The sequence below is a fragment of the Silene latifolia genome, chromosome 10, assembly GCF_048544455.1.
Source record: "Silene latifolia isolate original U9 population chromosome 10, ASM4854445v1, whole genome shotgun sequence".
Classification (NCBI taxonomy): Eukaryota; Viridiplantae; Streptophyta; class Magnoliopsida; order Caryophyllales; family Caryophyllaceae; genus Silene; species Silene latifolia.
This window is the reverse complement of record NC_133535.1, coordinates 130,547,395-130,572,949: the sequence shown is the minus strand read 5'-3', so window position 1 is coordinate 130,572,949 and position 25,555 is coordinate 130,547,395. Positions and strand designations below refer to the sequence as shown.

At 42.0% G+C, this 25,555-nt stretch overlaps 1 protein-coding gene and 1 long non-coding RNA gene across 2 annotated transcripts; both read left to right on the top strand.

Annotated features, from left to right (window-relative positions):
* Positions 1 to 15,785: 15,785 nt before the first annotated feature.
* On the top strand, positions 15,786 to 17,844 carry LOC141609185 (uncharacterized). Its single transcript, XR_012527273.1, has 4 exons — positions 15,786 to 15,991; positions 16,071 to 16,117; positions 17,225 to 17,454; positions 17,796 to 17,844. It is a non-coding gene; the product is annotated as an uncharacterized LOC141609185 (long non-coding RNA).
* Positions 17,845 to 22,974: 5,130 nt separating this feature from the next.
* Positions 22,975 to 25,287, top strand: LOC141608227 (uncharacterized). Its single transcript, XM_074427589.1, has 3 exons — positions 22,975 to 23,964; positions 24,088 to 24,163; positions 24,800 to 25,287. The coding sequence occupies exons 1-3, from the start codon at positions 22,975 to 22,977 to the stop codon at positions 25,285 to 25,287; spliced, it is 1,554 nt and encodes a 517-aa protein (XP_074283690.1).
* The last annotated feature ends 268 nt before the right edge of the window (positions 25,288 to 25,555 follow it).

Sequence of the window (25,555 nt, the reverse complement as noted above, 5' to 3'; positions counted from 1 at the left end):
TGACTCCAAGAAACTTGAACGAAGCACTGGGAGAGGCAGACCCGATCAAGACGCCGGAGGAGCCCAAGGTGGTCGTGGTAAACATAAGTCCTTCTCGCACTCGGGAGAGGACACCGCCGCCGCAACATCGACGAGGCACACCCCGGGAGAACCAGCGAAGCCCGACTCAGGAGAGTCGGAGAAGAAGCCCGAGTCGGAGAAGGAGTCCTTCCCGCTACGAGGAGAGAGGCCGGACTAGGAATGCGAGGAGTCGGTCGCCGCGTGTCATTCGACACGTGGTCAAACAACCCCTCAGTGACTATGTCCTAGACACCGCCGTGCCACCCAAGCTGAAGTTGCCGACGCTCACATACAAAGGAGATAGTGACCCAACCGACCATGCCGAGGCCTTTGAGTCTCACATGTCGGTATGGGAGCAGCCCGACGAGGTCTGGTGCCGGGTCTTCCCAACGACCCTGCATGGATTGGCTCAGAGTTGGTACAAGGGGCTCCCCGACGGCTCGATATACTGTTTCGCCGACCTAAAGGACGCCTTCTTGGCCCAGTACTCTTGTAACAAAAGGAGGGCCGTGGAGACATCAGACCTCCTTACTATCAAACAGGAGGAGGGCGAGTCCCTACGAGGCTATGTGAAGAGGTTCGAGGACAGGGTACAGCAGATTCGGGAGATCAACCCCGAACTGGCGGCGTTCGCGCTAATGAAGGGCCTCCCAAAGGGAAACTTAAAAGACGAGCTCATCAAGCACGGGGGCCTGGGCATGGACGCCGCACGAAAGATGGCCGACCAGGCCATCAAGGTGGAAGATTACCACAGGACCTGGGTAGGCCCCAGCAAGGCCGAGACCTCAGAGAAGAAAAGCCGCCGGGATGACAGCCCGGATGAGAGACGCCGCGACACTAACAGGTCGCGGTCTGATGAAAAACGCCGTGACAATAACAGGTCACGGTCTGATAGATCTGCCAGGAAGCAGGACAAGACCGGCGCCGGGGGGAGTTCGGGAATGTTTTACCAAAGGCATTACCATGATAAAACCCCTCTGGTCACATCGGCCGCCGAGGTCTTCGCCCTGAGCAGAAACGAGGGCCAGAAGTGGGAGCGGCCTCCCAAGCCCAAGGGAGACGGTGACGCGAACCAGTACTGCGAGTACCATGGTTGCGCCGGCCACCTCACTGACAACTGCCGGCACCTGAAGAACACCATTGAAGAGCTAATCCGAAAGGGGTGCCTCGACAAGTATGTGGCCAAAGGCCAGAAGACTGACGCCAGCGGCTCAGATAAGAAATCCGTTTTTCAACGGATAGGAGTCATCCACGTAGTCATCGGAGGTAATGAGAACGGTGGGTCGGCTCATGGGCACAAACGACATCTGAACGAGCTGTATCAGGCCATCAACTTTGTGCCCAACACGGCGACCCCCGCCTCCAGCATTCCCGATATGACTGTTTGGGGGAAAGACTACGAGGGAATCATCGCCCCTCACAGCGACCCGCTGGTAGTCAACTTAGACATATCCAACCACCTGGTAAAAAGGTGCCTGATTGACACAGGCGCCTACACGAACATCATGTTTAGGGAGTGCTTTAACAGCCTCGGCCTTAGACTCAAGGATTTGAGCCCCTGCACCCATCCACTATACAGCTTCTCCGGGGCTGGCCTGGTACCCCTGGGTTCAATCAGACTCCCGGTGATGTTCGGCGAGGGGAATGCGGCCAAGAATGTCCTAGCCGAGTTCGTCGTCATCAACGGCTCATCCGCCTACAACGCCCTGATAGGCCGAGTTACTTTGAGCGATGCCGACGCAGTAATGTCCATCCGGGCCCTGACATTAATGTATGTCTCGGACCGGGGAAGCGCATAAGCTCGTCTCCAAAGACGAGAAGGACGAGGTGGTCAACATCCGGATATCCGCCGGAGGATGCAACATGCAATCCCTCAAAGTGGCGAAGCGATCGGAGAAGGGGAAAAGCTCATCCTCACAACCAAAGGGCGACCTTATGGATGCAACCGACGGCTGACGGGGGAAGAGCGCCTCTAGTGAGGCATTAGGAACCTAATAGACCTTGTATTGCGCCGGAGGGGCCCAAAACAGATGTGGGCACCCCGACGCATGTTAATATCGAATGTAAAAACGATTGACCTTTCATCAAAATGTTCACTTTTTCGTGCTAGACGCCATCAAGAAGCCGACGCCGTCTCATACTGTCGATTCGACAAGAGCGCGATCGTTGAAAGAGGCCGACGCCGTCTCATACTGTCGATTCGACAAGAGCGCGATCGTTGTTGAAAAAGCCGACGCCGTCTCATCTGTCGATTCGACAAGAGCGGCGATCGTTGAAAGAAGCCGACGCCGTCTCATCTTGTCGATTCGACAAAGAGCTAGCGATCGTTGAAAGAAGCCGACGCCGTCTCATACTGTCGATTCGACAAGAGCGGCAGTCGTTGCAAAGAATGAGGTCGCCGCCGTCTCATACTGTCGATTGGATAAGAGCGGCAGTCGTTGTGAAAACGACGACGCCGACTCACACTGTCGATTGGACAAGAGCGGCGGTCATTATGAAGAGAGCAAGCACCGACTCATACGTCGATTGGACAAGAGCGGCAATCGTTGCTGAAAACGACGATGCCGACTCACACTTGTCGTTGGACAAGAGCGGTGGTCTCCATGAAGAAATGTAGTGCTGTGGCAGTCACCCCAAATAGTAGACGCTTCGGCAGTCACTTAAAGTGGTAGACGCCGCGTAACACACTATCCGGACGCCACCACATCGTCATAGACACGAGCGGTGGTCCCCATGAAGAAATGTAGCGCGTGGCGATCACCCCAAATAGTAGACGCTTGGCGATCACTTAAAGTGGTAGACGCCGCGTAACACGCTATCCGGACGCCGATTCTTACCATCGCACCGACAAGAGCGATCTCTATCGAAAGCAGACACACGCGACGATCGCGCGCCAGCGATTGATAAACAATCAAAATGCCTTAAAAACGTTAAAAACAGTTGAAATGCACACTCTAAACCGCCTCGGCCAAGCCCAGTCGGAAACAAAAAGAGACGCTCAATTAATGACGTACGAGGACAACTCAGACAAAAGTGAGAAAAGACCTCGGCCAAGCCAGAGGCAAAGTGGAAACACTAAACACCGTTGAGACCTTGGCATGACAAAGGCAAAAGAAGCTAACCCTTATTAATAGTAACAGTTCACAAGCTGGAAAAAATACAGACGACGGCCGTCCCCATTGGGGTAAGCCGAAACACAACCTACCAAAGTTGTACAAAATACAAGGAAAGAAAAACAAGAATTACAAATGTCATTTGAAGCGCCAAGAGATGGCAGGGAGGAGGGCCTAAATAATTGGCTCCCGAACAGCTGAAGCAGATCTGCTGTAAACTTGTTTCTCATCAAGCAGCCCATGGTATTAGTGAGGAGCTGAAGCTATCTGAGACGCCGGGTGAGCCTGGTGATGACCGCCCGCCTTCCTATGCCTGTCGCTGCTCATCATCAACAGCGGTAGCCGCATCCTCTCCAGTGGGCAACCCAGCAGCTTTCCTAGCAGCCTCAGCTTTGGCCTCGGCGTCATCAACCGCCCTCATTCTATCAGCTTCCTCCTTGGCCGCCTTAGCCTTCTCAGCAAGAGCAGCTTTTTCCGCGGCCGCCTCCTTCCCAATCTTCGCCCTCACCGCCTCCTGGGCCTTCTCCACCATGGCTTTCTCCTTAGCCGCGAGCTTATCATCAAGCAGCTCATTATATCTGTCCCACGGAAAGGAATCTTCAAGAGGGAAAAGCTCCTCGATCACTTCCCTAGCGGCTCCTTCGGCCAAATCCCGGAATTCAGCGCACAGATTGGGGAGCATGACGGTTTGGAGCATCTCAATGTCCGCCTCCTTCTGCTTGATGATGGCCTCTTTGCTCCGGACCACCTCCGCCTGGGCCTCAAACAGGTCCCTGGACTCGTTCCTCTGCCGAAGAAAGAGGTCGGAGCGCCCCTGAACAAAGCTAAGCTTCTCCGACAGCTTCACAGCTTCGGCTGCCGCGGCCTCGGCCTTCGCTCTCTCAGCGAGGACCTCCTTTTCAGCGTCCTCCCTGAGTTTTCTCTCAGCCAAGAGCGCCTTCTCAGCATCTCCCCTAAGCTTCCGCTCATTGAGAAGACCCAGCTTTGCCGACACGGCCACCTGCTTAGCGGCATTACGCTCATGCACAGCTCGAGCCACGTCCTTCTCCTGCTCCCTGAGACGGGCAGCGGTAGCCGCGTTCCACCTTGCAAGCTCCCTAATTAGCTTCGTGCCTTCCTCTATGAGTTGGGAGACAGAAGCCTTCTGGGATGAAGGGACGGTGGTGACAATTTGACCCCCAACCTGCGGCTGGGAGGGGGATGCCTTCTGGGATGAAGGGTTGACAGTGACACCTTGATCACCAACCTGCGCAGAGGTCCCCTCCACCCGCTGCCCAACGAGAGCAGAAGCCGGCTGCGGCTGATCTACAAAAATTTAATAAAGGCATCAGTGTCAACATGTATCGGCGCATCGGAAGCCAAGTCATCAGGGGCACCTAATGACCTGGCTGGATTTAAGCCACGGGGTAGATAGGTACCTTGCTTGGCCTTCTTGGCCGGATGAGGCACTTCCTGGCCAACGGTAGGGGCTGTCCTTTTTCTCTTACAGACAAGGGGAGATTCCTCCGCATCGGAGTCCCCCTCAGAAGGAATATCAACAACCTCCACCTTTTTAGAAAGGGGGGTGGGAGTTGGAACCAGCGTCGACGCCCTCGCCGTCGAAGACACTGTTTTCCGCGTCCGACGAACTACACCGCTAACGACCCTCGCCTGAGCCTCCTCCACGCTCAAGCCCTTCAGCCGTTGTTCCATAAGGTCACTCGCCGACTTCCTACGGTCGTGGGCTACAGCCTTCGGATGCAAGTTAGCAACGGTCCCATCTTTGTGCAGCCCCATTCTCCGAAGAAGATCCTCAGGCAGGTCCTTTCCAAAGTGGTCTGCGAAAGAAACAAAGCAAGAGTTAAGTAGGGGAAATAAACCGAAATTCGAGGAGCAAGAGCATTAAGAGCGGCGATGGGCCTCACACCGGCCCCACTCACCCTGTGCTAGGGCCGGTATGAGGCCAACATGGCAGAGCGGCTCATCCTGAAGGATGATCTGCGTCGGGGGAATCCATTTTTTCGGCACCCCACTCTTGTCCACCTCAAAGAGCCTCATTGCCAGCTTCTCATCCTCTTGAAGATAGACACTGCTAGCATCCATTTTGAGCTTCTTCCGGGAAACCCATCTATCGTGCTCCGCCGAGTCTCACACCGCAAGTTAACTCGGTCTTTGGAAAAAAGGGCGGCGGATAGTCATCCGGCACCTTAACGTACACCCATCGGCCTTGCCGATCCTTGCAAGAAGAAAGTTTGTTAACAGAGACGTAACGGACTCCATCTCCACACCTTTGTACCATCCGACGCGCGCCGAAAATGGTTTGAGATGGTGAAGCCGGCGGAATAAATTCACCGTTGGGGCCTCTCCCTTGAAGAGACAAAGCCAGACAAAGCCGATTATGGACCTCATAGCCAACGGGTGCAGTTGTGCAACGGCAACGTTCATAGCTCTAATAATGGCCATAACGTACCCATTCAGCGGAAACCGGAGCCCATACTCCAAATGCTGCATATATACGCCGGTATGGCCCGGTGGAGGGCAACAGACGGCATGGCTCTCCTCAGGGATAACAATTTCGTATCCCCTACCGAAGGAAAAATGGCCCTCGAAAAATCTCTCGCCTGAACAGCTGGCGACCTTATGAGTCCAAGCACGGTCAAGACGGACCTTACAGGCGTTGCCGTGATCCATAACATACTGCCTCCCTTCATTACGACGGGGCTCTTCCACTTCATCACCGAAATCATCACCAAAATCGCCATAGGAATCAGAGTCCTCCCATTCCTCAAGAATTTGAGGATCAACTTCAGGAGAAGGAGACCTAGGGCCCCCCGACGCAGGTTTACTAGGTCCAAAGATCGCGAGAAGACATGTTCACAACAAATTACTAACAAGATAAAAAAGAATTTGTTTGATTACCTTGAAGAAATACACTCGCCGGATCGAAGACCGAAGATTGGAAGAAAAGAAAGCCCTTGAAAGTTCAGAGAGATGAAGATTTTGGGAGAAAATTTTTTGAAAATTTGAGGAAACGAAAGTAATGGCCAAAATCACGAAAAAACTGCCCTATTTATAGAGAAAAGCCCATGAGGAAGGACCAATCAGGGCACAGCCCATGAAGCGTCAACCAATTAGCAAGCAGACACGTGTCAGACATGCAACCACGGAATGTCAATCGTTGCAACAGTTGAATGTCAATCAATGCTACAGTTACCAAGCGTATTCAACACGCCCATTCACATCTCTTCGTCTGCTCATCTCCCTCAACAAATCCTAGGCACCTGCTCTCCGCCGGCCACATGAGCGACCATGCCAGGATGCACCGGCCGGGGGCAATCAAAAGTGACCGGCACTCTCAGCCCTAGTCTCGGCCAGCGTCATATTATTTCCCACATCGGATACCCTTTACGCATCCATGTGGAGGGGGGATATATGGTACGGCCTAACAAGAAGAACCACGCCGATGCTTCAAAAGAAGCCGATACCAAAAATTTTGCAAAAATACTTGCGCAGAATATACGTTCACATACATCGAAGCCCATACCACGGCATAGACTACGCTGGGGGCAAATTGATGGGGCATATTCTGCACCGCTGACCAAGTCAACAATATTGAGCAAGGTCAAGGATATCCACAGTAAAGTCAACGACTCGAACAAACTAGCCGATGGAGCCCATCGGCCTGTCACCTGGGTCTCGGCCAGACAACTAGCCAGCCGGGACACAAATCCGCGTACTCATATCCAAGACCCTCGGCGAGCCTGCCATCGGTCCATCGGACGAGGGTACAACGGTCTTTTCACCTGATAGTCACTTGGCCACCTGGCCACTACATGACAAAAGGTGAATGCCTATAAATACTCCTCAACCTTCATTGAGGAAAGGATCCAAAATTTGACCTAATAACCACTATTCATCTGGTAATATCTTCCTTATCTCTCTACAATACACTCTTAGCCAAGTAACAACAACTCATCTCTCTAAGTTTACTGACTTGAGCATCGGAGTGAGTACGCTCGGCCAAAGCCGAGCCCTCAGTTTGTTCATCGTTTCAGGAGACCGCAAGGAGGATTCAAGCAAGGACATCATTCAACTAGCTACGAGTGGTATCAAACATCTGCTCTGGAATTACACCCGGAACAATGCTAATTTAGATGTTGATAAATACAAGTTGCATATTGTAATTGGTAAACTTGACATTAAATTAATACGGAGTATTTTACATATGCTGCTCCAGCTCCACCCAACCTATCGCAAATTCGCAATACTAGGTTTAACGAATGATGAATTACATTATTAGCCTTAAAAAAAAAAGATGATATGAGGTCTTATTTATTTTTTCATAACAATATGCTAATTACCAAACACCTTCAACTAAATTTACCCATTAAAATATTCCCCCTCACATTCATTTTGTTCTCCTTTGTTTGGGTCACAAGGTTTTAGGAGGGGAATAAAGTATGAATTGTGAGTTGGGTGAGGTTTGGTGATAGGAGAGATGAATGAATAATTAGGAATTAAATAAGGAATTGTGAGTTGGGTGGGGTTTTGTGATAGGAGGGAGGAATCAATCATCAATACATATATATAAAGTAGAAACTTTTCGAGCGATATTAGAGAGTCTAACTTTTTTGGAATTCCTAATAAGTGTAGATTTAGCTTTTTAGTAGAAACTTTTCGAGCGATATTAGAGAGTCCAACTTTTTTGGAATTCCTAATAAGTGTAGATTTAGCTTTTTCTTCTTAATAATTTATGATAAAATTATCCTAATCAAAGTAGATCTAATAATTTATGAGAAAGTAATCCTAATAGAATTAAATCTAATATTTTATAAGAAAAAAATACTAATGGAAGTGGATCTAATAATTTATCGATTATTCTTTACTAACATAATAATAGATTATAAAGAATATTTATTTTAAAAATATTTATAAAGTAAAAAAAAAGTCATATAATAAACGTATAAAAGTGTTAAAATTGTATATTTAATAAACATATAATTAATCTTTGTGAGAAAAAAAAAGATCCTAATTTCTTACAAATATAAATAATGTCAAAAATCTAATTAAGTTATTCGATTTTAAGTATTTGGTGAAATTCATGTAGTAATAAAGATAATTTTATTTAGAAACTTTTTGGAATATTTAAAAGATTTACAAAAGATTCGAGTTGGTAATTATAACCAAACATGTAATTGTCTTACACAAAAACCTTAGGAAAAAGCTAAGCATTATTTAAAAAAAAATACTTCATGAAAAAGTAATATGTAATAATAAGAAAAAGAGGTCAAGAATGATATTTACTTGGCATTTGACAGAGAAAAATTTCTACAATGACAAAATTAGAAATAAAGAACTTCAACGATGGCATGAAATAGTTTTAACTCTGACTTTCTATAACGTATCAAATTTGTATGATTAGATTACCAATAATATTCACATAAGATTAAAAAAAATTAAGCTACCATTTAAAAATATTAAATAAGTCTCATATCGATTTTGTCAAATGAGCCAAAAAATTAAATACAAATGAACAAAGTCAAGAATTTCGATTTTATGCAGACTAATAATTCAAGAACCAACTAACTATGAATAAATCAGTGTAAATATATATACAAATTGTGAGAACTATATATAATCTACTATTATATCACTAATTTCTTTTTTCAAACTGGTTTCAAATTCATATTAAATCCATAATCGATGTTAAAAATGTATTGAACTGCGAAATATACAAAATTATGCGGTTAGATCAATTTTTACTTTTTTAATTCCAATTCTTCTATGTGTTTTTATCCACTTAATTATTTACCGCGGTCTGCGAATGGTTGGTTATTACTTTGTCATGTATTGATTGTAATTGTATATTAAAAAGTGCAATAGTTTTTACGATAGCTTTTCAAAGGTGTTTTTTTTTTTTGGAAAATTTCCATTTTGGTCCCTGAGATTTGGGTTAACTCCACTTTAGTGCCATGGGGTTTGCATAATTCCACTTTAGTGTCCTAAGGTTTTGACTACTTCCACTTTGTTAACTTGAGTTTTGAATAAAATTTCATTTTGGTGGCCTAAAACGTTTAATAGTCAACTTTTATCTTAAGTACTTATCTTTTCAGTAAAATGAAGTGAATAATTGGATATTAAACTGCATACAAAATAGTAATATTGCAAAAAAATGCCTGATTTGTTATGTTCAAAATATTTTTTTAGTACTCCCTCCATTATCTTTTATCTTCTCATTTCAATAAAATTCTCTCACATATATTAGAGAAGTGGCCGGGGAGATAAAAGATGATGGAGGGAGTATAAAATATTAAGAATGTTATGTATAGGTCACTTAAGAGCATCTCCAATGGTTCATGTTTAGGGACTTGCTTGCAATATTTGCAAAATTATAAGCATGTAGCTTACCTTTGGAGTGAGAAAATTCAAGAGTAGCTTGCAAGCATGTAGCTTTGTCAAGCTACATGGCTTGGCTTTTAAAAAAAAGCTAAATTATCTTATTGGATGAAAATAAGAATGTGAACTCATGCAAGCTACAAGATGTTGTAGTCCGCCATTGAAGCGTGGCGTAGCTGAAAAGCAGCGTTGCTTGAAAAATCAATGTGGCAAATCAAGCTACATCGTATTGTAGTTGTCCATTGGAGTTGCTCTAAGTGGGAAGTAGACCTCAAGGCACCAAAGTGTAATTATGCAAACCTCAGGGCACTAAAGTAAAATTAGGTTAAACCTTAGGGCACCAAAGTGGAAATAATCAATTTTTTTTTGTTTATGGTTAACTATGGGGTATCCTATAAGAGTTTAGTTGAATATAAAGTACTCCTTAGTGTAAAAAATTAGGTCAAACTTAAGAGTTTGACCTTAAGATAAAAAACCTAATTGCATATATATTGGTTAAGAAGAAAAACAATTGTACGTATATATTTAGTAATTTGAAGCAATTTTCTTAAAATTTAAACTATTTTTGAAAATTTGTTCATTTTGTTATTATAAATAAAGAGTAGAATAACAATATAAGATAACGAGACTTGATTTTGTGAATAGATAAAATTTCAAATAAACAAAAATGAGTTATATTATAATTTTAATAGAATTAATCTAAAATTAATCTATTTACCCTGATTTGTTTTTTGGAGGTCAAACTTTGCAAAATTTGACAATTAATTCACTTAAAAATATATCTCACATCTAAAAAATTAAATTTCGTATTACATATTTTACATGAAGTTCATAGAAACAACCAGTCTTAATGGTTAATAGTCAAAAACAATTTTTTATTGTTTAGAAATCTAACAAAAATCCTCCAAACAGGCTACATATATAATTGAGATACATGTTGTTTTGTGTACCACCATTCAACATTTACATTGTCGTATGCTTACAAAATGGAATATTCGTAAATGTTGTAAGTTAATCTAACTTGTGAATCTTATTAAATCGGCCTCAGTTATCACGTGTTCATTTTATGGACTTAAACCACATTTTTGGGAACGGCGTTTTAAATTAACTAAAATCGGTGGCGCGTACAACAATAAAAATAGGTAACTACATAACATAACTGTGTCTTCGGATGCTATACAACTGATATAGTTAATACCAAAAGGAGTAGCTTTTAAGTTAAAGGGACTAATGATCCATCAATAATCAACCCAAAAGTTTTCTATGTTTCGATTTTCAAGATAGTTGGACTTTATTTTTTATCAACTTAATTGACTTCTACTATCAAACCATGACAATGTAAACCAATGTTTGCAATCTGTTGTTCAACAAAATCTTAGAACGTTTAACATGCATATTGTTAAAGATGATCCTAATGGGAGCCTCATGCATTCTATATAACAGAATCACAAATATTTTTGTACTATTGTTTAGAGACTACTAATTTTATTAGAATTTAGTATGGATTTGATTTTACGAGAAAGTATATAAAGAGCAAACCACTCTCTTAATTGTAAATAGTCAAGGTAAACTTTTGCTATAGGAGATCTAACATTTCTCTAAACACACTAAATATAGATATTTATGATACTTGTTGCTTTACGTAACACCATTTAGTTTTACGTAGTTGTTATAGGTTAAAATAATTTGCAGAACTCATAAAGGTATGTCTCAGTTATTAAGGGCGGTTCATTTGGTGAGCTGCACTTTTCATTATTTACAACCCAACCAACCCTTAACCCATCCTATTAGTACTTTTCATTGTTCATTTGCGTATATCCACTCACTTTCTTAATTCTTGTGCCATTTCAAAATGGGAAGGTTATCCGGAATAGGAGGGAGTATTTAGTTAAAACCAATGATTTCTATAACAATAATGGAAAAACTAATTACATACTCTTACTATGTTATTTGATGTTTTACAATTGAAATAATAACTATTAAATGACAAAACTCCTATGCTAAAAGCGCCAATAGTTCATTGATCAACTATCCCAACCACGAACTTTTGTTTATCAATGATTTAAACATAATTGAACTTCTTTTATCAACTATAGAATATATTTATAAAGATGACCCTAATGGGAGCCCCGTGCATCGCACGGGCTTTTCAACTAGTTAATAAAATAAGAGTAAGAGTTTTCAAAAAAGGAAAAGAGGAGATAACCTGAATAATCCGTTTAAGGAAATAGGAAAAAAATAGTGAATAAGAGCAGGGGCGAAACTAGAGAGTAGCAAAGGGTAGCGGTTGCTACCCCAAACCCAGAAAATTAAATGAAGGCGACGATATTTGCTACCCCAATACTGCGTGGTTTACTATAAGATTAAGACTACATAAGAATAATGAACATGTGAGTGGTCTAGTGGTAATGTAGTGGCATTTCTTGTAATGAGGCCGTGTTCGATTCCTAAACCTAGCATTTTTATTTTATTCTTTTTCAACTCAAGCTTATTATGGGGCTTATTATGGGATTTAAGGGGCGTTCATTGGGAAGATTATTACTACCCATTACATACGTCTAAATTATTTTAAAGACTATTGATTGTTATATTTTTTACCAATTTTTATTAAAACTGTCTTAACTTAAGACATCTATCATACGTGATTAAAAAGGTTAAAATTAAAGGAGGTTGTGTAAGTCAAGACGACCTTAAACAAGACTAATTGATCATGTTTTTTTTGTTATAAATTACAAGTTGTTACACTTTTGTTAGTTCTCCTCTCGTCGCATTGAATAGTTTACGTTTGTTTTATTTTTTGAGGAGAAAATAAAGCAAGCGTTAACTATTGACGCTAACTATTGACTGGGACAAAGGTAACACTTATAATTCTACGAAATCTTAAACATAAAATAGTGTCACTACTCACTATAGTGTTAATCTACTAGGATTTTAGGGCTCAAGCACAATCAGCAACCTCAACACACTAAGAACAAAAACAATTATTTATCTTTTTAAGTTGAATGCTGTGATTGTTACAAAATTACGTTTTTTATACCCGTGTTTCTTTTATCATAAATAATGTTACAAAACTTCCGCTACCCCTTATTTTAATTTCTAGCTTCGCCCATGAATATAAAAGGGAGTATTAGTCAAATTTACTAATAAAATCCAACATGTATAGTCTGCATTTAGAATATGTTCCTCTTATTATTAATCTCTCGAGTACTAAAGAGGGCCTTAGGCTAGTCACATAGTCGGCTAGGCATGCATATTAATTGGACAAAAAACAGATTTTTTTTAAAGTGAAATTTCCACTTGGTGGGCTGTAAATATTTTTGGGATATTCTACATGATACCTCTTAACTTTTCGACTTTCTACATGGTATCCCTATACTTTTTAAAACATCATGGTACCCCTAATTGTTGTCATTATCACTAAGTGCACTTTTCCGTCAATTAAACTCAATTTTAGGCATTAAGTGATGACTTGGATGCGTAACCAAGTTTGTTATTTATTATCCAATGACATATGGACTCTATTAGGCTCAATATCCATCTCGATCCTAATATTTATTGATATATATGGGCTAAAAAAATTTTGACGAAAAATTTATTAATCCCACGCCAAATTATCACGTCCAAAGATGGATATTTGAGCCTAATAGAGTCCTTATGTCATGGGATGATAAATAACAAGCATGGTTACCCGTCCAAGTAATCACGTAACGCCTAAAACTGAGTTTAATTGACGGAAAATAAAGTTTAGGGGTACACTTAGTCATAATGACAACAATTAGGGTTAACATGTATGTTTTAAAAAGTGTATGGGTACCATGTAGAAAGTCAAAAAATTGAGGGGTACCATGTAAAATATCCCTAAATACAAAGTATAATAAGTAAAATATTACCAATATTCCGTATTTCATTAAAAATCAAAAATATCAGAATAAAAATGTTCCTTTGAGGTTTAATGGAGGATTCAAACCAAAGTGAATCACGGTATTCTGAGAAGATAGATGCGTTTAAGGTTCAACTTGCTAAAAAAAGGTTGGGAAGAAGCTACGTTTACTAGCTCCACACACGTGGCTTTAAAACCCTCTTCATTTTATTAGTGGGAATAAATTGCCCATATCAATACTCGTATTTTTTGTAGGGTAATTTAAAAGAGAAAAGACAAAAAAAAGAGAATTTTTTAAGATGATTAAGCACAACCAACTAGAGGTGGCCACGGGCCTGTTCGGGGACGGGTCGGGTTCACCAAACTCGACCCTGAACCAGCCCTAGGGGGTTATGGCGGGGTGGTCGTGCCAGACCGTTTCAAGGGAGGCTGACCAGTGACCGACCTTTGGGCGGGCCAGGTCACGGGTCTAGTGTAATTTTTCATTTTTTCTGCTTTTGACGGGTCAAAGGCGGCCTGGGTCCATTTTGTTCGACCCCGAATCGGGCGGGGTAGTTCATGGGTCATATCAGGTCGAGGCCCGGGTTAATTGGTCGGGCCTGGGAAAATATTGACCCGAGTGGCGGATCTAGTTGGGGTAGCCCGCTCATTTGGCTAGGTCTACAAGCAACATTAGCTATGTTAGAGTATAACATTTGTACGGGAGATAACCCTAATTGTATATATTTTTTTCAATCCGTCTCATGAATGAGACGGATAGTGGCCTTTCACAAAATGTAAGTGAGAGGGCAAGTGGAGGTATCCGTCGTTTTTTTTTTCTTTTTTTTGTGACAAGTGAGTAAGGAATGAGATTCCATACTAACGGCTCTTTTAGCTAATCTATGAGCCATTTTATTACAACTTCTATGAACATAATTAAAGGAAAAGATCACAATGAAAATAACAACCTACACTTAATATAACTTACAATAACTTTAATATCTATGTTAATCGAATTAATACCCATGATTTAAGCGATGACCTACAAGCATTCTGAGCAAATACACACATGAAGTAAGAATCCAGATTATTGATGATGAATACATAAGATTTCTTCCATTTGTCCAATAAAATCAAAATCATTATTCACTATAATCATCCCTTATTACTACTAAGAGAATAAAAGCTTTCTTAGTTTTTTCTCCAAAAAGAATCTACCTACATAAGTTCTTTCATTAAATTACTCATAGTATCTTTTCAATGAATATATTTTATAATCAAACTCTAATATTTTAATTAAATTTATAATTATGATTTTTTCATTAAAATTAAATAAAATTAATATTAAATTATAAATTATAAGTTGATAAAAAGATGTATTAATAGTCAATAATAATTATTAAAAGTGTCGACGATATTTAACGCGACTAATATGTATTCCCACTTAAACCTATTTTCGATGAAACACATACAAGTTGTTAGCCCAATTGCAGACAAGGTCATGTGACGATGTTGGCCTATCCAATTTTCTTGGCCTGATTTGCATTCATAGATGTTTAGTAGCCCAATTAACCTCATTTATTCCATTAATTATCCATTTAGAATTTGGGCTTAAGTTTAGAATTTTCTTATTCCTGTTGTCATTATTGAACCCAAACCCGTGGGCTTGCTTCAACATACACAAAATCATTCCAAACACACTTAAAATTTTCTTACAATTCTTTGGTACATAAATTCACTTATAATACTCCCAAAAAAAAAAAAAAAACAATTAACCTCCTAAAATGGGGATTAATGCAATCACTCATTCGATCACTCCTCTAACAACCCATTTATTCATTTAATATCACCTAAATCGACTCTGCTAAACCATGCTAGATACGATGTATCAATACTTCCCCAAACTCACACTTTTGCTCGTCCCGAAGCAAAACTAGGAAATTGAAACAATACGTACACATAAGGTCTTACAAGAGAAGTATTGAGGAACCGATCACAAACAACGCACAACAACTCTCACTCGCCCTCCTTATATCATCCCTAAGAATAAAAGAATATGGTCACTGGTTACATCCTCCCCTTATATAAAAGAGGATAAGAGGAGTTACTATTCTAAGGAATAGTAGAATGAATAGTTGAAATTTTATTGTTTTTTTAATTACTTTCTGGGCGGGTTGTTGTGGGTCGATGCGGGTTATTGCGATACATTTTTTTGGGCTTGCCTGTTTTGCACTCTTAAGTCTGACCTGTTTTACACTTCCCCTTCTTCTTTTGCTAACCTTTTAGTTTGGCCGTTTTACAATATTCATTTTCGGTCTGCTACTCCACACTTTTATATTGGGCCTATACCCTCTTCAACACCAATTCACCGAGAAGTCTCCTCCACAAATTTGCTCTCAATTATTTTCCTCATTTTCCTACCCGCCGTTCGTTCACCTCAATTATTTTCTCTCTCAAAACCTCCTTTTTCATCATCCTCCTTCCTTCACCATCGCTTTTGATGAGACACCAGCTGCTTTTTCCATCCACAAATCACATGCAAAGAATCTTGCTTTATTAATAATGGCCATTTGTTTTGTCTCAGGTACCCCTTTATTTAACCTTCTTCATGATTCAATTTTTGTAATAGTTTGTATTGATGTATTGAACTTCATTTGATTCAGATTTCCCCGAGCATCACAGTCGCCCATCTCATTTCCGACTGCAAATGGTAATTCGTTCTTTCTCCAGTATTTAGTTTATTTGATTGTGTTTCTTTTGTAAATTGATTCAAGTTTTCATTTTTACTTAGTAATGATGGTGGGTTTTGCTAAGTGATATGTGTAGTTTGAGTTTATCTTCATACATTCATAGATCATAATAGTATAATTTCAAACAAAATTGACATTCTGTGATTATCATCTCAAGTTATTGCATTATTGTTTGTTATTTATTGCAGTTTGATAACTAAACAAATGTGATTTTTCCAAGCAATCTCATAGGGGAGATCGTAGACATACATTTCTATTTGGCTAACTAACCCACTTGGCACTCGCCGTTGAATAGCGTTGAATAATTAGTAGTCGAGCAATTCACAAAGTTGGAAAGTGATCCCTCTGTCTCATTTGATATTTTAGTTAAAGGTAAACAAATGATTGGGACGAAGGGAGTATAATATTTGTTTTGGGCATGGTCACTCATGAGGAAAATTTTTTACGATAGCGGTAGTTGATAGTCTTCAAAATCTTTATAAATCGGCAATATGTTGTAATCATTACAGATCGACACGACCAAAAATCATAGCGCCTAATGCCTTGATAGTACACGTTTAACAGTCTGTGCTGAAGTGGTTCTGTAGGTTTTCTCGGACTATCAATGTGTGTTTTTATTATTGGTGATACGTCCTTCATGCCGTCCTGTATTAGTACTCCTAAGACACCACGCTAATCTTGTGACTGAGTCAAGCATCAAAGTCTAATCACGTTCCTCTGAGCATGGCATACTGATAGTCCGTTGTCCTGCTCCAAGGATCGGATGAATTAAGTAATCACCACCGAGTTTCTCTTTTATCCCAACTTGTACTACATATTTGGTCTTGATCCCTTCTCCGGCAAGTCCATATGGGAAATTCTGCAGTTGGGTCAAGTACAACGACTTTAATTATTTGGATAATAACCAATGTGCCGTAGTTATTCTCATCATTCCTTCTGCATCATGCTAAATATCTGGCAGTTCTGTTAAATTCTCAAATGAGACGGTTTCTTGGTTATTTATTGGAGACCGGCCTTTTACCACTAACTACTTATTGATGCATTTGATTCTTATGCATTCTGTTCAGTCAGGGACATCAAAGGAATAACTGCGATCAACAACAGAGAACTTGTAAGCGTCTCAGAGCAAGCACTAGAAGACTGTGATAAGGCCAACAAGGGATGTGATAATGGTTACAATGAGTATGCATTTCAAAATCTTGAACAATCGGAGAATGCTCTACTTTGTGCGATTGTTAACCAGCCTGTTAGAGCTGGTGTCCATGGATCATCTATTGACTTTCAACTTTATACTGGGGTGAGTAATCAGTCATTGCCCTCATGGCTTATAGTCTTATATACTTGTAGTACGATATGCCTTCAGTCATAACTTGAATTTTCGATGGATTTTTGAACTTTACGGTTGCTTATATCGTCTCCCCTATAAGTATATGTACTCATTGTTTATCAGTAATTTATCAGGATCTCATTTTTCCTGAAAATGCTTCGAGCTTCGACAATCGGCCCTTAAAATAACCAGTAATTAGCTCAGTCTTCCGTTTTCATGTCTTGTTCCGTTGTTGGATCCTACTTTGTTTCATGTTTAACCCCGGAGCTATTACTAGCGTATTGAACGAACATTTAACATGTTTGTCTTAGGGAATATATGATGGTGAATACTCAAGCAATCCAGATGACATTGACCATTGAAGTACTAATTGTCGGCTACAACTCAAGGCGACAAAGATTATGGATAGTAAAGAACTCATGGGGTTCCGACTGGGGCATGGACGGCTACATGTACATAAGAAGGAACACCAACTTACCACATGGTGTTTGTGCCATCAATGCCCAAGCTTCTTATCCAACTCGGACATCTTCGGCCGTGTCTCTTAATCTATCTCCATCATAGCTGCTAGTTGCCAAACCGAAATAGTGAATAATGAATCTTTGTTTCTAGGCAAGGTTTGCTTCTTGGTATATATTTATTTTTGTCCAGGGTTCACTTCTACTTCTACTGTTATTTGTATGCTTACTGTTATTGTTTTTAATGTTGTTTCTGCAGCCTTTTAGTGTAAACATGGAGTCATTTGGAAGAGAGCCCTGCCAATTTCCGCAAAATGGCATGACTCCTATATATCAGGTGATCCGTGTGTTTATTTTACCCCCAAGTATCTCTTATGTTGTCATCTGTTACAATTTCGCTTAATGTCTTCCATATTTTACATTGTTGTAGATTAAATTAGCAATATTAGCTTGTTTTAATATCCTAATTCTCAATATCTTGTTTGTTAGTGACAACAGTCAGTGGACAGTTTCTGGTACACCATTAGATTTGAATGGTGAAAGCTGAAAGATAGTTTATTGGAAGCTGAATATAATGAGTATGCTAATACAAATGCCAACGGAGCAGCATTTTTTCGTTCTGCTGCCCTTATGGTAAGTTAGCTCTGTCATGTAGTCTTAGTTTGATTCCTGCCGCTGTTCTTTCTTAAATGTTCAATACCTTTTTTGGGTTTTAGAGTCTTGGTTTGTTTTGTTGATCTAATTGTTGCTTGTATCTTAAGAGCATGATACCTGTGAAAAAAACCACTTAGGTGGAAAGTTTTGGTACTCAAATTTCACATAAGCCTTTTAATGCAGTGTCGTCGACCCTTATATAATACCATGAACTTATAAGCCTTTATGTTGCCAGTTTACTCTTATAAGCCTTTTTGTTGTCAAGTTGGATTTTTGGATAAATTGTTGGGATATACAGGAAGATTAAAACTGGTTAGGGAGTAAAAGTTTGAGAAAAAAGATGAGACAATTATTAAGAGTTGTTCATTGGTCTGGTTTTCGAGTTTTGTTTTGGCCTTTGTCTCTTCAGATTTTCGATTTTTGATTTCTGATTTTCAGTTTGATTTGTTTTGATTCGGCGGTCCAGTGATTACGTGATTGTTTTTTCAAGCCAGATATTTTTCATTTTCTCACTTATTTTTCAGTTTTAGTTTAGGTTATTCTATTATTAGGTATTAAATGTATACGTAAATGATGTTTGAAGGTTTTGTAGACAGCCTTCCAAGTATTGTGCCGGAGCTCAGGCTAATCAGTATGCAGATGAATGTGAATGTCGTAGAGAAAGCCGTGATAGATGGAGCTCTTTCCAAAAGCTTAGTGTAATACTCCGTATTTTATATCGCTAATTGAGTCGAGTTAATTGTTTAGTCGTATTGATATCGTAAGATCGAGTTATTCGTAAACTTGTTAAGACGGGTTTAACTGAACGAAGTCACGTTAGCTAATTCTTTTACCAACCACGCTGACCCATGACATTTACCCATTTACCCAGGCACGTTTACCCATGACCCATTTACCATCTAACCTAATTTTAACCTAATTCTACCCTAACACTACAAAACCCTACTCCCTCACCCGCCTACCCCATTTCAGCGGCACTTTTCCCAACCTTCACGCAAATCGAGAGAGAGAGAGAGAGAGTGTGTGGGTGTTGACGGCGCAGCAAGGAAGGCCTTAGGGTGGTTGTCGACGTCCATAGGCAACCCTGGTGGCTGTCGTGGTGGCAGAAAAGGTATGAGTGCAACCCTTTCCTTTTGTTTTCGTTTTTCTGTCGGGTTTTGTTTGTTGTGGCGTGACTCAGGGAGGTGATGTTGGTGGTTGGTGTCGGGGATATGGTACTGGGTGGTTTGTGTTGCCCCTATTGGTGGCGGTTAGGGAGGTTTTTGGCGGCGGATTTGACGGCGAGAGGTGTTATTGACAGGGACAATCAAACGGGTATTAGCAGGGATTTTCAGGCGGGTTTAGATGGTTAGGTTGGGGTGGCACCACCGTGGACTCGGGGGAGGTCGAAACAGCGGTGCCACGACGTCTGGGTGCGTGGTTTGACGGCGAGCAGGGCTGTGGTGGTTTGGCAGGGGTTAGGTGATGGTTGCGGTGGTTGTGAGTCGTGGACAGGGGGGTGTTTGGTGAGGCACGGTGGTGAACCAGGCCAAATGACGGCCCTGGTTCGACTCGCCGGCGGCAGTCGACCAGGTTGGGGTCGGTTGTTGGTGGTGGGGTCGAAGAGGGGAGCAGGCCTGGTGGTGGTCGTGGTGGTTCAGGCGGCGCGTGAGGGGTGTGGACGAGAGTGAAGGCGCGGGTTGTAAGAGTCGGGTTGATGGGATTATTCAATGTTTGTTTCGATTCTCTTGATCGTATAACTCGTTTTATCTTTTATTTATCGTATTCTTAATTAGCTAATTTAATTCCCGAGTTATTAAAATGTTTAGAGACGGGTTTGAGTCGGGTTGTTAAAATGAAAAAGCTGTTAGATCGGGAAACTTTCCATTTAAGGAAACTTTCCATTTTAAGAAGTTTCTATTTTTAGTAACTTTCTATTTTGGGAACGAGAATGGTTTAAGTAATTGTTTATCATTTATTTATCTTTCAGAGGGCGAATTTGTTGTGGAATATTACTGAGCGCCCGACTATTTGACTGCAGTATTGAGGTAGGAGAATACACTGATTGAGTTCTTACGATTATAAAGAGTTGGCATGTTCGGTGATTATATGACATATCTGATTATCTTAATTATCTTGTTGAGCATTATTGTTTCATACGTTTCATGCATTGCATTTGCATCGGAGTTGGAGTTGGAGGAGATGAGATTATTGCGATTAAGGCCCAGGCGGGTTCTGCAGGACTTGCCCTGGTGTCCTCAGCTGCGAGCTGGCAGATCGGCTACGGTCGATATATAGTCTACCGGGGATCGGTATGGCTGGGCGTTCCGGGGATGTGTGTGGTGGAGTTGAATGGAGGATCATAGCATTGCATTCTTTATTATATCGTATTACCTACTCAACCTCGCGGTTGACCCTGTGTATTCGTGTATGCCTGTGATGATCCATTTATTGGGAGCAGATTGTTGAGTTGTTGAGACAAAGTGGGAGCGGGGGGGAGAGCATGGATCACCCGACTTAGAGCTAGCCCACTTTTATTTCGTTTAGTTATCGACTTTATTTCATTTTGAGACATGTTTCATTTCCGTTGTAAACATTTATAAACTTTTAATTTAAGGTACTGTTTATCTTTCCCTTTGTTATCTACTGCCTCGGGTTTCCGAGATGGTAACACCCTTCTTTATCTGAGGAGTCCTAGTTCAGGCCCTTAAATAAATGGGGGTGTTACAAAGTGGTATCAGAGCGAACGATCCTCAGGCCTAAACCAATGAATCCAATGAATATAGGAAGAGTCTAAATAAAATGAACCCCGAGACAGAACTGTTAGGAGCACACTAAAGGTAAGAGATGAGTTAGGGGCCCCCTCACACCGAACCATTGGCCCTCTCAGTTTGCCCCGGGAACCCTGAGTGCAAATGAGAGGAAGGGTAGAGAAGCTGCATGATGTAGAGCATGACTTCATATATCGTTGCCTAAGTGTTAACTGATTGATATGTTAATTATTGCATAAAAGAGTTGGTGGGAGGTTGTGGCATAATACTTTGCATGTTTTAAAGTTGATTCATACTTATATCTCTATAAAGTTTGTATTAGAAGACTATGTCTAGTGATATGCGGTTATATGATCCCTAAACCATGCTAGATAGACAAGTAGGGTAAGAAGTGATAGAATTGGCTAGAGTTGCCAAGGTGATTTTGTGTTGCAGCTAATTCCTAAAATTCTCTTGTAGTCATGCCTCCAAGAAGGAACACGGCTGTAAACATCACCCAGGAAGAGTTAGACCAGCTACTGGCTGAGAATGAGGCCCTAAAGGCCAAAAGAATGGACCCTGCTAAGATGAGTACAATAGTGGCGAGGCATAACCCTACCATCTTCACTGGAGAGGGGGAACCTCACTTGCTGGGAGATTGGTGTCGGGAGTTCACCAACCTATTCGAGCTGATAGCTTGTCCTGAAGAGTCGCAAGTAGACCAGCGCCCACTACCTCAGGGCTACAGCTGGGGAATGGTGGACTAGGAACAAGGCGGAGATTCGACATGTTGCTAGGGATATTGAGGAAGGATACGTGTCTTGGTTGGAATTTCAAGTGATACTAACGGACCAGTTCATGCCAGAGTTCAGGAAAGCTAAGCTGAGGGAGGAGTTCGATACGTTTAAGATGACAGAGGACATGACGGTGGACACATACCATAGGAAGTTCCGACTGTTGGCTTCATATATCGATGAATTTGCTAAGAACGAGACCATGCTGGCTATCAGGTTTGAGAGGGGACTGACGGTGGATATCAAGAAGAGGCTCACGACAACTCCACCTACCACCGTTCAGGACATCTATCTGAGGGCTGGTGCTGCTGAGAGGCTCTCCGAGCAGATCAAGGAGGATAAGAAAGGAAAAGCTGAGAAGAGGAAGCCGGAAGCTCGTGATAATATCGGGGGCCAAGAAGTCGGGCAAGTTCGGTGGATACTCCACCAATAGTGCTCCTGGAGGGATGAGGAATCAAAGCGGAGGCAGTTTCAGAGGTGCTAGTATTGGAGGTAATGCGTCTAGGTTCACTTGTTTTGGGTGTGGGAAGGTGGGGCACAAGAGATTTGAGTGCCGGAATTCTGGAGGAAACCAATCTGGGGCTTTCCGAACACCTACATCTGGGTTCAGTGGGTCTCGGACAGCGGGATCAGGGTACAACAACTACCATACTCCTAACACTGGCTATGGAGGAGGTGCCCGATCTGGGGCAAGTAACAGTTATCAAGGAAGCTACAACAACTATCAGAACCGTAGCCAGCAAAACCAGCCCAATGGGGTGGTAACTTCCGAGAGGAACGAACGAGGGGAACAAGCAACCCAATACCGCTTCATCGAGTCAGTCTGGAGCTAAGTCCAGTGGCAAGCTCTTTGCCATGGGGAAGGAAGCAGCAAAGGAGGATGCCCATGTCGTGACTGGTACATTTCTTGTCAACTCTAAACCCACCTTTGTGTTATTCGATTCTGGTGCCACACATTCATTAATATCTAGGGAGCATGTTAGAGCCTTGAACCTTACTACATATGATAGAGTGGTCGATTTTGTTATAGTACCCTCGGGAGAGTCTGTGCCTTGTGATAGAATCTATACCAGTGTACCTATTCAGATTGGGGAGGTTGTCTTTCACTGTGACCTTATGGTGTTTCCATTGGGTGGGTTCGAGGTGATTCTAGGAATGGATTGGTTGGGAAAGTACAAAGCTTTCATTGACTGTTACCAAAAGAAGATATCTCTGAGAGGACCTAAGGGAGTCAGAGTAACCTACAAGGGATACATGGTCAAACCCAAAGTCAAATTTATTTCTGTAAATACCCTAAAATCGAGTCTGAGGAAGGGAGACCAGTTGATCTTGTGTCAGATGTGGGATAGAGAGTCTGAGACCCCTAGGATTTCTGACATACCTGTGGTGAAAGACTTTGAGGGGGTATTTCCGGAAGAGATTCCTGGGCTACCACCTAAGCGCGACGTTGACTTTTCCATTGATCTAAAGCCGAGAGCTGGACCTATTTCTAAACCACCATACCGTATGGGACCAAAAGAGATGGAAGAATTGAAGAAGCAATTGGATGAGTTGGCTGAGAAGGGTTATATTCGACCTAGTGTTTCACCTTGGGGAGCACCTGTCCTATTTGTCAAGAAAAAGGATGGAAGTTTGAGGCTGTGTGTGGATTACCGAGAGTTGAATAACGTGACTATCAAGAACCGATATCCATTGCCAAGGATCGATGATTTGTTTGACCAATTGAGTGGGGCTGGAGTGTTCTCGAAGATTGACCTGAGGTCGGGTTATCATCAACTGAGGATAAAGAATGAGGATATCCCTAAGACTGCATTCAGAACCAGATATGGACACTATGAGTTCGTGGTCATGCCCTTCGGATTGACCAATGCGCCAGCTGTGTTTATGGACCTGATGAATCGGGTGTTCAGTCCTTACCTGGACAAGTTTGTGGTTGTATTCATCGATGATATTTTGGTTTACTCCAAGAATGAGGAAGAGCACGAGGAGCATCTGAGGATAGTGTTGAGAACTCTGGCAGAGAATCAGTTGTATGCCAAGTTGAGTAAGTGCGAGTTCTGGTTGAAGAAAGTTGCCTTTCTGGGGCATGTGATTTCCAAGGAAGGGGTGTCAGTGGATCCTAGCAAGATCGAGGCCGTGACTAGATGGCAGAGCCCAAAGAATGTGGGCGAAATTCGAAGCTTCTTGGGACTAGCTGGATACTACAGGAGGTTTGTCAAAGATTTTTCGAAGATAGCAAAACCATTGACATCCCTAATGAGGAAGGAGAACAGGTTTGTTTGGGACGAGAGTTGTGAGAAGGCTTTCTTAACACTTAAAGAGCGCCTAACCACAGATCCTGTCCTTGATTTGCCAGATGGGAATGATAACTTCGAAGTATATACTGATGCTTCCAAGAAAGGGTTGGGGTGTGTGTTGATGCAGAACGGGAAGGTAATCGCGTACGCTTCTCGACAGTTGAAGACCTATGAGGAGAACTACCCTACCCATGATCTAGAGTTGGGGGCCGTGGTATTTGCTCTTAAGTTGTGGCGACATTATCTCTATGGAGCGACTTTCAAGGTATTTTCTGACCACAAGAGCCTGAAGTATATCTATACTCAGAAGGAGCTGAACATGAGACAGAGGAGATGGATCGAGTTGATTGGCGACTATGACATGGACTTACTTTATCATGAAGGGAAGGCGAATGTCGTAGCCGATGCTTTAAGTCGGAAGTCTATCCATGCCCTGATCAGTGCCAGATCCTGGGTGAGGATGTTTGGTGAGCTAAGGAAGATGGGGATTTACATGATCCGACGAGGTGAGACCGTTGGAGATATGACAGTTGAGCCGGAGTTGTACGAGGAGATTCGAGAGCTACAGAAAGAGGATGCTAGAATCCATAAATGGCGCTATGAGGTAGAGCAGGCAGGTGTAGAACTTTACTCTAAATTCAGTATCCATGCAGATGGGAGCTTGAGGTTTGGACAGAGGTGGTGTGTGCCAGCTAACGAAGAACTGAAGAAGAAAATTCTCACTGAAGCACATGCTACTCCTTATTCTGTACACCCTGGAGGGGATAAGTTATACAAGGACCTCAAGAAGACGTTTTGGTGGCCTAATATGAAGAAGGAAGTCGCTGAGTTCGTGTCTCGATATTTGACATGCCCAGAGGGTGAAGGGTGAGCACAAGAGACCACAGGGGAAAGTTCAGCCGCTAGATGTGCCAGAGTGGAAGTGGGAGTGTATTTCCATGGACTTCATCGTCGGGTTGCCTCGGACTCAAAGAGGTAACAACATGATCTGGGTGATCGTCGACAGATTGACCAAGTCAGCTCACTTCATTCCCATGAAAGATACTTGGAGTAAGGCTGAGTTGGCTAAGGCTTATGTTCAGTACGTGGTAAAGTTGCATGGTGTGCCTAAGGATATCATCTCCGACAGAGATTCCAGG